Source organism: Dipodomys spectabilis, unplaced genomic scaffold, assembly GCF_019054845.1.
Source record: "Dipodomys spectabilis isolate Male_0828 unplaced genomic scaffold, ASM1905484v1 ptg000119l, whole genome shotgun sequence".
Lineage (NCBI taxonomy): Eukaryota > Metazoa > Chordata > Mammalia > Rodentia > Heteromyidae > Dipodomys > Dipodomys spectabilis.
In genome coordinates this window covers 23,534-36,630 of record NW_024870796.1, presented here as the reverse complement: position 1 = coordinate 36,630, position 13,097 = coordinate 23,534, and the positions used below count along the sequence as shown (strand labels likewise).

Below are 13,097 nucleotides of genomic sequence, written 5' to 3'. Positions count from 1 at the left end.
TGTTCAGTGCTGGCTGCCAATCCTGCAGCGATCCAACCCCTTCCTCAGTGCCCCCATCACCTCCCGGTTTCTTAAGCTATAAATGAGGGGGTTGAGCATAGGAGTAAGGGCCGTGTAGAAGATAGAGACCACCTTGTAATGGCTAGGAGCTCGGTATCGCCTGGGCCTTAAGTAGATAAACATGGCTGCCCCGTAGAACAGGGAGACGGTGATCAGGTGGGAGGAGCAGGTGGCCAGGGCCTTCTTGCGGGACTGAGCAGAGTTCATACGGAGCACAGCCCCCAGGATGCGAGCATAGGAGGCCACGATGATGGAGAAGGGAAGGAGCAGCATGAAGACACAGCAAGCAAAAAGCAGGGTATCGAAAAGGGATGTGTCTGCGCAGGCCAGTTTCAGTAAAGCTGGCACCTCACAGAAGAAGTGATCCACGGTCCTCGAGCCACAGTAGGGAAAGCTCATGGCTGCCACCATCTGAATCATTCCATCCAAGATCCCAAAAGCCCAGGAGCTCCCTGCAATCTGGAGACAGACCTTTGGGCTCATGCGTACGGGATAATGTAGTGGGTGACTAATGGCCACATAGCGGTCATAACCCATGAGTCCCAGCAAGAGTCCCTCAGACCCCACGAGGGAGACAAAAACTCCAATTTGTACCCCACAGCCCACAAAGGAGATGGATTTCCTGCCAGACAGGAAGTTAACCGCCATCTTTGGCACAATGTCACAGACCAACATGAGGTCCATGAAGGAGAGTTGGCTGAGGAAGAAGTACATGGGTGTGTGGAGTCGAGGGTCTGTGTAGATGAGAAGGATAAGGAGAATGTTCCCACAGAGGGCCACCAGGAAGACTCCAAAAACAATGGAGAAAAGAACTGAATCAATCTGGCTATGAGAGAAGATGCCCAGGAGAATAAACCCATCAAGAGTTGATTGGTTCAACCACACTCCCATGACTGAGCCACCAGTCACCTGAGAATATGGACAGAAAAATTCTGAGAATGAGGACCGTGCCTTTAATCTCTAAATATCATTCTTCTTCCTTGGTCAGATAGATCTTTTGTGATTCATCAGAGGTAAACACATGAGATTTGGCGGAGAAGAGAACACTTATTAATTTCCTCAGGATATAGTTAGATCTCTGCTAATTCACAGAATTACCTATTCATTTGTATTGATCTACACCAAGAAGAGTAGAAACTAATTCTGTGTGTGTGTGTGTGTGTGTGTGTGTGTGTGTGTGTGACAATCCCCCTACAGACAAAACCTTGGCTTTGTCATATGGCACTGACTCTTTGTAGCTGTCATTACATTGCCTTGTAAACTATCTTTAACAGTTCTTGCAACCATTTCCTTCATAGGAGAGAATTTATACATTAAAATCAGGGAAGACTTGGGATTGTTTCTTGGCCTTTGTTTTGTGCAGACACAAAATCTTAAACCCATCGTTATTTAAATATTTCTTTCATTCACAGATTCACACTCCCAAAAAGAACCTCTTGGTCCCAGATTCACAGACTCTCAGAACCGAATTGTCTCAGCAACTACCCTGTTTTAAGCTACTATCCTCTCTTGCCTAGATCATAAAATCTTCCTTTCGGATCTCCCAGCTTCTGTCTTTGAACCGCTGGGCTTTATTTTTCACATCAATTCCAGTGATCCTTCCAAAATGTGGATTGGTTACCAATTTCCTGGGGAAAGTAGGTCTGTCATCGGGAAGGGAAAACTGGGAGAGAGCAAGGGAAGGATAGACAAAGAATTGTTCAGAAAGAATTGTACTCATTACCTGACTCATGTAACTATAACCCTTTTGTATATCACCTCCACAATTACAATATATATATATATATATATATATATATATATATATATATATACATATATGGAAGTATATCAGTCACTTCCCAAATTACTTCAAATTAAGTCAAAATCCTTTCAATGGCAAGCAAAGCTCCCCATCTCATGCCTCCCCCCCCCCTCTCTCTCTCTCTTTCTCTCTCTCTCTCTCTCTCTCTCTCTCTCACACACACACACACACACACACACACTACCCCTGAATTTGTCTACCACTCCCCTTTTGTGCCCTTGAATCCTTGAATTTTGTTTTCTTGAATTTCCTCAAACAGGACCATGTCTATCCTTGGTCCTTTGAAATTGCTCTCTCTGTGGCATGCTCTATTCACAGATATCTGCTTCATTCCTTCACTCCAATGCCAACTTTTTCCAAGCTGAAAAGTTGCATTAAAACTCTAAGTACTGTTGCACTTCCTGACCTGGTTTTCCCACTGCACTTACCCCATTTCACCTTGTACATGCTTCCATCTTTGTGCTTTTACTTTCCGAACCGTCCTACTGGAATACACGGATCAGTTATTGTTCACAATGACATCTAGAAGCCTCTGGTAGGGTGCCCCATTCACAATATAGCCTCTGTACATGTAGTTGGCTGAAGATAATAATTCATGATGAAGAGATACAAGGCTGTGAGTTCCATTTCCCCAGAGCAGAAAACCTCTTCCTTTAATGCCAGGACACCTTGCTCTCGCCCTCATTCTAGTAGTTCATTATATGATTCCTCTTTAAGAGAAAGACTTGAGGCAGTTCCCCACAAATGGATGAGAGTCGTATCTGTGAGACAGCTGTGTGCTGATGTTACTCAAGTCCACCTCACTTCATGGCAAAGCAGAAACGAGACCATGACTGCACAGGACCCTGTGTTCTCCATGAAAAGAGCCAGGGTAATTTCCTAAGGTAGGATGAGCTGGGCAGGGTGGTTGACTAAGAAGCGAGCTACATTATCTATTTTTCTGCCAAAGAGACCACATCCTAACTTGTGCCACAAAAGATACCCAGGCCTTCTTCCAAACAATGACATCCGGAAGTTATGCGGGCAGTGTTTTCTATAGGAGCACACCACTATTCTCACGTCCTTACAGCACCGTCCTGGTCATACTGGTCTCAGACTCAACTAGCAGATCATCCCACTTCTAGGGGAGCCCTTGGTCTCCCCTTTGTCCTCCACTTTCTTATATTAAAATATAAAATGGGTATATTAAAATATAACCATCCTCTATGGTTCCCTGGAACTTAGAATCAACTGAGTTTTCGACTCCTTTCCTTGGAAGCCCATTAGACCTAGACCTCCTGCAAGTGGCCATCAGAGCTCAACATTTCCCCTAGGAAACAAAAAAGCCTGTCCTCCCCTCCTTCCTATTTTATTTAATAACAGGTCTGTCTAGTTGCCCCTTGAGTCCTCTATGCCAAGCACACATCCCACACATTCTAAATCATTGCTTCTTCCAATCATACCTATTCCTGAGCACCTCTTTCTCCTAGCTCCTCCTTCTATCTAGCCACCAGCTCATTGCTGTATCACCAGATAATGACAATGCCCACTAAATCCCCACTGGTACCCCCAAACTACTGACACAGAACATCAGAGTAAGCCTGTCTTGTTAAGAATAAAAAGCAATGTGCTTCCATCACCACTACCCCCGAACCTCCTGTCCTTCTGCTCTTTCCACTTCTACCCTGGGGATCTTGGCACTCACATTAACCCCTTCACAGAAGGCTCTTTCTTGGTGTGCTCTGCCTTGCCCACTCACCCACTCACAACCATCTCAGAGTCGGATTCCATCAATGCCCTGCTTAACACTAAATCCATCCCTGTTTCCATCCCTGATCACTTTGTTCCCTGAGGTTTCCCGGGGCTTGCACACCAACATAAGGCAGGCTGTCTCTTCTTTGTGTGGATTTGTACATCTCCTGCTTTCCTGACTACATCCTGTGGTTTGGCTCCTACCATGACCTTGAGATCTCCTATGGATTGTCTTCTCATTGCATGGAGTGGGCTGATCGTCACAGCAGAAGTCTATTCTAGTGTCTCATATACTACTTTTCATGTTGCCTTCAGACCCTCCTGCTGTGTGTCCAGTTGATCACTTCATTTTTTAAATTATAAATAGCAACATAAAGGAATCCACCTTGTCTATACCACATTGCCTTGGGAGGACGGGAGAGCATCTTATCCCATGTCATCCCTCTCCTCCCAACCCCTTCACCTTTGCCTCCTCTCACTCATCCTCTGTTTTCCCACGATGGAACATTCTTCAACCCCCAAACCCATATCTGAGTCCAACCAAGACAGAGGAGAGAGGAAAAGAAAAGGTTATTAAGGAAAGAACAACAGAGATCCAAGGGAAAGAACAAAAGGAAAGCGTGTGAAGATAAATAACACTGAAAGGGTTGGGAAGGTGGCTTAGTGGTAGAGTGCTTGCCTAGCATGCATGAAGCCCTGGGTTCCAGTACCACATAAACAAAAAATAAATAAGCAATGTAATTCTGCAGCACATTAAAAAAAAAAAATAACACTGAAAGGACAATGTTCCTCCAACAGAAAAAGAAAAGAAAGAAAGAAGAAAGCAAAAACTCATTCTAATGAAATGAAAAAGAACAGACAACTGGTAAGAGATCACAGGAGAAAGATTCTCACTCAACTCTCCCTGCAAGAACACCAGTTCAGCAGACACACGCGGTCAAGGCGTTTCTCAGATCAGAACAATCCCATCATCCTTCTGTGCTTCCACTTGCCCGGTGAGAAGGAGTAAGGAAGAGAATGGCCATTCCTCTGACCTCCTTCCCTGAGTCACCATGGATGCCCGTGACATCTCATCCTGTGGACTTTCTAGTTCAGACAGAGAGGGGCTTACCTCAGCAACAGCCTTCTCTCATCCAAAGGGCTCAAAGAGACAGAGAAAAAGGAGTTAGCCAAGGAGATGATGTTGGGGAGATGGAAGTCTGGCCAACCCCTGTGAGTCTGTGAGCCCACCCACTCCTACCGGCCCACGTATCACCTCAGCTACCCAACTATCTAAGACAGCCCAGAGAAGTCCTTATTACAGAGACTGAAGAAGAAGGTGAAGCCAATGGTTCCCAGGAGAGCCCACAAACCCCAGTCCCGGAACCAGTTCTCCCAAGCTTACAATTACAGGCTCAATATCGGTGCCTGGGGACAAGAGTTGGGAGAAGGGACCAGTGGAGACCAAGAAAGGAACCCTACACAGAAGTCTGTAGGGTCAACCAGAGCACAGGAAGATGGGAAGTTGGGAAATGTTTCTTGGTGCTGTCTTTGCTCAAAGGAAATAGCTAAGGTATAAGATCTAGATTAGTGGTCTACGTGTAGAAGGTGTGCTTAGAGACAAGTCCTTAATATCTCTTTTAAGAAAGTAGCCAGCTTTGCCGGGCGCCGGTAGCTCACGCCTGTAATCCTAGCTACTCAGGAAGCTGAGATCTGAGGATCGCGGTTCAAAGCCAGCCCGGGCAGGAAAGACTGTGAGACTCCTATCTCTAATAAACCACCAGAAAACCGGAAGTGGCGCTGTAGCTCAAGTGGTAGAGTGCTCGCCTTGAGCTGAAGTGCCGAAGGACAGCGCCCAGGCCCAGAGTTCAAGCCCCATGACCGACAAAAAAAAAAAAAAAGAAAGTAGCCAGCTCATGCCTGTCATCCTAGCTACTCGGTGGCTGAGATCGGAGGATTGTGGTTTGAAGCTAGTCTGGGTAGGAAAGTCTATGAGACTCTTATCTCCAATTAACCACCAAAAAAATGGAAGTGGTTTTGTGGCTCAAAGTGGTAGAGTACTAGCCTTGAGCAAAAGAGCTTAGGGACAGCATCCAGGCCCCGAGTTCAAGCCGCACAACCAACAACAGCAACAAGAACAAAATGGCCAGCTCTTGGACAGGCAATCACAGCCCCCAGGCCCCGAGTTCAAGTCCCAGAACTGGTGCACACACATGCACGCACACACACACACACACACACACACACACACAAAGTTATATGCAAAGGGTGTGTACTAAGCGAAATTAAATTTGCTGAGCAAAATTAAAGAAATTAAATGAAATAATGTGGTTTATTCATGAATTTTAATGTCCCATATTGTAAAGTGACAGTCTTCAACAAAATGGTCTATAGAATCGATTGTAATATCAATCACAATCCCTGTAGAAAGTTTGTAGAAATAGCTGATTCTAAAACTTTTATGAAAACTTAAACAGCCAGCTAGAGTCAAAATCCAGAAGAAATACAAGTTACCAGATATTAAGACTGATTTTCAAACAAAATGCTTTAAAGAGTTATCATTGGCACAAAGAGATAGAGCAGTCTAACGGAAAACAGATCATGAAATCTAACCTAGCTTAAAAACCAAAGTTAGACACCAGTGTCAAAGCCAAGTACTGGTGGCTCAAATCTCAAGAGGCTGAGATCTAAGGATCGTGGCTCAAAGCTAGCCTGGGCAGGAAAGTCTATGAGACTCTTATTTCCAATTAATGCCCCCCCCCAAAAAAAATAAAAGCTAGAAGTGGAGCCTTTGGCTCAAGTAGTAGAGCAGTAGCCTTCATCTCCTCTTCATCTTTGATCATCTTTTTCTCTTTTTTTTTTTCTTTTTTTGTCAGTTATGGGGCTTGAACTCTGGGCCTGGGCGCTGTCCCTCAACTCCTCAGCTCAAAGCTAGCACTCTACCACTTAAGCCACAGCATCACTTCTGGTTTTCTATTGGTTTATTGGCAAGAAGAATCTCTTGGACTTTTCCTGCCCCAGCTGGCTTTGAACCACAATCCTCAGATCTTAGTCTCCTGAGTAGCTAGGATTACAGGCATGAGCCACAGGCACCCAGCTGATCATCTTGCTCATTGCCATCAATCTCCTCTTTATCTTTGCCTCAACCAAACTAAACCCATCCATTGAATTCTGGATTCGGTTTTTATATTTTCAGTCTAAGCTTTCGTTCATGGTTTGTTTGTTTTTTCATAAAAGACTGCTGACATGAAAATACCTGTATTTTTTTCTCTTTCAGAGTAGTAACAGATGTTTTAGACTCCACAAGTATCCACAATGTTGTTTAATGTGATTCTTCTTGCTTAGTTCCATTATTTAGTTTCTTTTTTTCTTTGTTTTTTTTTCCCCCTGCAGTTTCTGAGGCTTGAACTCAGGGCCTGGGCACTGTCCCTGAGCTCTTTTTGGCCAGGGCTAGTGTTCACAGCTCCACTTTTAACTTCTGGTGGTTAATTGGAGATAATGAGTCTCACAGAGCTGGGCATCGGTGGCTCACGCCTGTAATCCTAGCTACTCAGGAGACTGAGATCTGAGGATCGCGGTTCAAAGCCAGCCCAGGCAGGAAAGTCCATAAGACTCTTATCTCCAACAAACCACCAGAAAACCAGAAGTGACACCGTGGCTCAAGTGGTAGAGTGCTCGCTTTGAGCCGAGGAGCTGAGGGACAGCACCCAGGCCCAGAGTTCAAGCCCCACGACTGACAAAAAAAAAGTCTCACTACCAAGTCTGACTTAGAACCACCATCCTCAGATCTCAGCCCCTTGAGTAGCTAGGATTACAGGTGTGATCGCCAGTGCCCAGTCTGGTGCCCAGGTCTGTTTTGGTAGGAGCATGAGCAGCATCAGCCCAGCTGACCCTACATTAGGGCTGAAGGAGCCAGAACCACACACACTACACCCCATCATGGAACTGCCATTCAGGGACCCCAGCTAGGTCAAGAGACTTGGTCACAGCCTCTTACTGGCTCGTATTGACACTCCAAGAACCAACGTGACTCACAGAAGCTCAGAAACTTCCAGGAACCAGGAGCCCAAGCCCAGGGGACAAAGGAAAGAGGACCCACCGCCAATAAGATCCACACAAAAGCTGTGTCTGTATTTTATGTATCATCACTAATTGCTCTCTTTCTCAAAGGTACTCCTGCATCTTGTTGGTTACAAATTGTTCTTTATTTCTTTTGTTTGTTCCGGTCCTGGGACTTGAACTCAGAGCCTGGGCACTTTCGCTGAACTTTTATGCTCAAGGCTAGTGTTATACCATTTAAGCCACAGCACCACTTCTGGCTTTTTGGTGGCTAAGTGGAGATAAGAGTGTCAGGGACAGGCTGGGAAAGTGGCTCAGTGGTAAAGTGCTTGCCTTGCATGCATGAGGCCCTGGGTTCAATTCCTTAGCACCACATAAACAGAAAAAGCCAGAAGTGGCACTGTGGCTCAAGTGGTGGAGTACTTGCCTTGAGCTGAAGAGCTGAGGGACAGCTCCCAGGCCCAGAGTTCAGGCCCCAGGACCAACAAAAAAGAAAAAAAAAAAAGAGTGTCAGGGACCTCCCTTCTCAGGCTGGCTTTGAACCATGATCCTCAGATCTCAGTCTCCTGACTGGCTTGAATTACAGGCATAAGCCACTGGTTCTTGGCTTGGAAATTGTTCTTTTAATTGTGATTTTTAACTGTATACAAGATTTGATGCTCAAACTATTGAATGTACTCAAACACACCTAACTTTTTACATTTAATGTGTTTTAATTGTGCAAAAGAGTTTCATTGGGGATGGGTACTGGTGGCTCATCCCTGTAATCCTAGCTACTCAGGAGGCTGACATCTAAGGATCATGGTTCAAAGCCAGTGAAGGACAGGGAAGTTCGTGAGACTCTTATCTACAATAAACTACTCAGAAAAAGCTGGAAGTGGTACTGTGATTCAAGTGGTAGAGTGCTAGAGAAACTCAAGGACAGCACTCACTCCCTGAGTTCAAGCCTCAGGATTGGCAAAAAAAAAAAAGAAAGAAAAAAAGAGTTTCATTGGGATACATCCACCAATAAATGCACCTACTTTTAATCTCTGTCCCTTCATGTTGTGACCCTTCCCTTATGCATACTTATTTTTATTATCTCATTTTGATTCTGAAAATATAAACAGATATGTATAAAAAAATGTTCTTTCTTCCATGAGGCAAAGCATGCTACATACACAACTTTTGCACCTGGCTTTTATTCACTCATATCTTTAGGATCACTCCAATACAGAAGGTAGAAATGCTTCATGTTCTTTTTTGTTAATAGTAGTAGAGAACTCTATTGTTAGAGATTTCCCCACACTGTCCCCACTGGGCCTTCTCCTGGTCTTATCCCCAAGATCCTGCTTTACATCCCTTTAATTATAAGCTTGGGAGCTGTTTCTGGGGTGGGCATTCGTGTGCTCCCTTGGGAGTCACCGGCTTTACTTTCCTCGCTCAGTCTCTTGTGTGCGGGCAGTGGAAGAGGGAGAGAGTTCTGCAGCTCAGGTGAGAGGAAGGTGTATTATGGCGGTGCAGATCAAGAAGTGACGAGCAGGTGCACAGATGTTGGTTCTCACCACCGCATCTCTTTTTGTTAATTGATACATAACAAGTACACACCTGGAGGGGGAGAGTATGATCATCTCATGGCTGTGCAATATATAATGATCAGATCGAAGCAATTGGTATGCCTTTCATTTAAAATATTGGCCATTGCTTTGACTTTTCCATTGTGAGAATGGGCTGTTGTCTGTCTGAAGCCTACAGTTAAGAGAGTTTCCAGGGTGACAAGGGAACGTGGCTGCGAGATTGGTCGGGAAGGTGCGAGTAAGGAAGGCGATCAGAACTGTGGAGCGCGGCTACTTCCTGTCCCCTCTCACCAAGTCAGTACAAACACAGGAAGAGGATGATGAAATTCTGCTGCTAGTAGACATTTCTCCACAGAGTATCTAGGCAGAACTCTTTCCTGAAGGCATCCACCCAAAAGCAAGTATCTTTTTCCTGCCGCTGTCCTCCTCTTCTCTTGGCAGTTCCTAAGACTGGTCGTTGGTCCATTTTCCCACTTCTATTTTTACAGAAGCTCTTCCTCCTATTGTGTGCCTGTGTCAAGGTTTTGTTTGTGTTTTCCCTTCTTGTTTCGTTGGGAGCAAGTGCGCTAGGGGTATTGTTCGTATACTGTTTTCCCTCTGCAATCTCTGTTATCACCTTCCTCCTTTTCTTCCTTCGATCTTTCCTTCCTTCCATCCCTCAGCCGGGCTTGGTCTTCACCATGAGTCCTTCAGTTCAACAGTAATCCACGACAAGAAGACAAAGTGTGAGGACAGAGGAGGTAAGAGCGCAGGAAAACAATTGGGGACTGATAAAGAGCATGGGGTCATCTCATTCCCCCCAAGCATACTGTAGAAAAATGATGACTACTATTGTGTTACGTCAAGGAAGAGAAAGGGAGCCATCAAACACTTGATTGAAAGAACTAAAGTGAGACGTGGGGGTGAGGAGAGGGGACACGCAAGATGCAGCAAGGATTTCTCAATGTGGTTTTGTATAATCCAATTATTATTCATCCAACACAGATTTCCTCAGAAGAGACTACAATCAGGCCAGGCACAATTCATGACCAAAAGTAGCCCCAAGGGAACATAGGTTCTAGTTGGGAAACCAGGAAACAAAACAGAGCCATAGGAATAAATGTAGTATTCAGTGATGTTTCTTCCTATGGAAGGCAAAAAGCAGGGGAGAAATTGGAAGAGAGAGAGAAAAGGATTTCAACTCTAACTATGGTGTTAATGGCGAGCTCACTGAGAAGGTGAGGAGGAGGTGGGTGAACAAGGTAGGAAAAGCCTTCTGTATGGAGTAACAGTGAGCACTAAGAGCCTTCTGGTCAGTGTGAGCTTGCCGTGAGCAAGGGACCACAAAGTGGACAGCGATGTTGGAATGGAAGGAATTCTGGGAAGAGCAGAAGGAAAGGAGGTCCGGGTGGTCATGGAAGACGTACTGATCAAAGTCCTGCTTTCATTCAGAAGACACTATTTTCTCAATAGACTGACGGTCAGGAAAGAATTCAGGAGGTAAGTTCCAGTTATGGGGCCTTTATCAACAACCAGGGGAGGACAATGGCCACTTTGATTCCAGCTGGAGGGCTGGAGGGGTTGAAAGGTGTCAAGAATGGCGATGATGCAGAAGCCTGCGGACTTCCAGATAATAAGATGTATACATGAGGGGAGAGGGTTACAGTTACATAGGTAAGGTAATGAGTACATTTCTTGTTACCCTCTCCCTCATTTTTCTCTCACTTTCCCTCCACCCAGTACGCTCCCCAAGTTGTACAGCTCTAGAAACAGTCACTTGTGTATGTATAAGTGAACTATGTTTCTGATGAGAGAGAACAGTATGGAACAAGTTAGACAGGAAAAGAGAGACAGTGATAGAGACAGAAAAGCCCTCTGAAGGTGCCTGAAAGGAAGTAGTTTTGTCTCTTAGGGCAGGGAGGGGAGGGTTCTTTAGCCAAGGAGAACAAGGTTTTGTTCTGTTAGTTGGTCAATCCCTGTAGCAGATAGAGCAAGGGTAGTACCTGAAGGCTGTGGGCAGAGGGGCTTGTTTCTGTAGAAAACTCCTTCAGTTTCACAGCTGGGTAAATTGGCTTTGTCCATGTTAAGGTAAGACCATACTTCTGGGTGCTCTCTAGGAGTGGCCCAGTGGTAGAATCCTTATCTAGCATGTAAGAAGCACTGGATTATAGCCAAGAAAGAGAGAAAGAGAGAAAGAAAGAAAGAAGCGTAAGGAAGAAAGAAAGAGAGGGAAGGAAGGAAGGAGGGAAGGAAGGAAGGAAAGAAGAAAGAGGAGGGAGGAAGGAAGGAAGGAAGGAAGGAAGGAAGGAAGGAAGGAAAGGAGACAAGGAGGGAGGGGAAGAGGGAGGGAGGGAGGAAGAAAGAAGGGAGGGAGGGAGGAAGAAAGAAGGGAGGGAGGAAGGAAGGAAGGAAGGAACGAAAGGAAGGAAGGAAAGGAGACAGGGAGGGACAGAAGGAGGGAGGGAGGAAGGGAGGGAGGGAGGGAGGGAGGAAGGAAGGAAGAAAAGTTTAGTTAATCCATATTCTGTCCATCTGTTCAGGTGACAGAACAACTGAGCATGGAGGCATGGTGGAACCAGTCCTCTACAGATGATTTTATCCTCTTGGGAATCTTCTCCCACAGCCCTACTGATATTGTCCTTTTCTCTGTGGTCATGGTAGTCTTCACAGTGGCCCTCTGGGGGAATATTCTCCTCATCTTCCTCATCTACATTGACCCTCGACTTCATACCCCCATGTACTTCTTCCTCAGTCAGCTCTCCCTCATGGACCTCATGTTGGTCTGCACCAATGTGCCAAAGATGGCGGTCAACTTCCTGTCTGGCAGGAAGTCCATCTCCTTTGTGGGCTGTAGCATCCAAATTGGCCTGTTTGTGTGCGTCGGGGGATCTGAGGGTCTCTTGCTGGGACTCATGGCTTTTGATCGTTACGTGGCCATTAGCTATCCCCTTCATTATCCCATCCTCATGAATCAGAAGGTGTGTCTGCAGATAGTTGGGAGCTCCTGGGCCTTTGGAGTAATAGATGGCTTGGTCCAAATGGTGGTAGTAATGACCTTCCCCTACTGTGGCGTGAGGGTGGTAAACCACTTCTTCTGTGAGATGCTCTCCTTGTTGAAGCTGGCCTGTGTGGACACATCCCTGTTTGAGAAGGTGATATTCGTTTGCTGCATCTTCATGCTGCTCCTTCCCTTCTCCATCATCGTGGCCTCCTATGCTCGCATCCTGGGGGCTGTGCTCCGCATGAACTCTGCTCAGTCCCGCAAGAAGGCCCTGGCCACCTGCTCCTCCCACCTGACCGCCGTCTCCTTCTTCTATGGAGCAGCCATGTTTATTTACCTGAGGCCTAGGAAATACCGAGTTCCTAGCCATGACAAGGTGGTCTCTATCTTCTACACGGTCCTTACTCCTATGCTCAACCCCCTCATTTATAGCTTAAGAAACCGGGAGGTGATGGAGGCGCTGAGGAAGGGGTTGGATCGCTGTAGGACTGGCAGCCAGCACTGAACACTAAACTGGCTGACCTCTGCCTAGCCCTCCCATTATGATCAGGTAAATAATTCTCTCTTTTTCAGAATCAGTGTAATCATCAAGAATGACTGGTTCCAAAAGAGGATACTCTTGGGAGAGAAACACAAAGGAGTATGCCGGGTGCTGGTGGCTCACGCCTGTAATCCTAGCTACTCAGGAGGCTGAGATCTGAGGATCGCGGTTCAAAGCCAGCCCAGGCAGGAGAGACCCTGAGACTCCTATCTCCAATAAACCACAGAAGTGGCACTGTAGCTCAAGTGGTAGAGCGCTTGCCTTGAGCTGAAGAGCTGAGGGACAGCGTCCAGGCCCAGAGTTCAAGCCCCACGACCGACGGAAAAAAAAAAAAAAAAGCTGGAAGTAGAGCTCTGGGTCAAGTGGTAAAGCACTAGCCTTGAGTAC

At 45.9% G+C, this 13,097-nt stretch overlaps 2 protein-coding genes across 2 annotated transcripts; one reads left to right on the top strand and one right to left on the bottom strand.

The window, feature by feature from the left end:
- On the bottom strand, positions 1–952 carry LOC122115457 (olfactory receptor 56). The gene has a single exon (XM_042688943.1). The coding sequence runs from the start codon at positions 949–951 to the stop codon at positions 4–6; it is 948 nt and encodes a 315-aa protein (XP_042544877.1). The 5' UTR covers position 952; the 3' UTR covers positions 1–3.
- A 10,774-nt stretch (positions 953–11,726) lies between these two features.
- LOC122115482 (olfactory receptor 2V2) lies at positions 11,727–12,674 on the top strand. Its single transcript, XM_042688983.1, has one exon. It carries the CDS (start codon positions 11,727–11,729, stop codon positions 12,672–12,674), a length of 948 nt encoding a protein of 315 aa, XP_042544917.1.
- Positions 12,675–13,097: the final 423 nt, after the last annotated feature.

Bases quoted from the DNA above. Each gene is read 5' to 3' on its own strand.
- LOC122115457 (XM_042688943.1), bottom strand. From the start codon at position 951: ATGGGAGTGTGGTTGAACCAATCAACTCTTGATGGGTTTATTCTCCTG.
- LOC122115482 (XM_042688983.1), top strand. From the start codon at position 11,727: ATGGAGGCATGGTGGAACCAGTCCTCTACAGATGATTTTATCCTCTTG.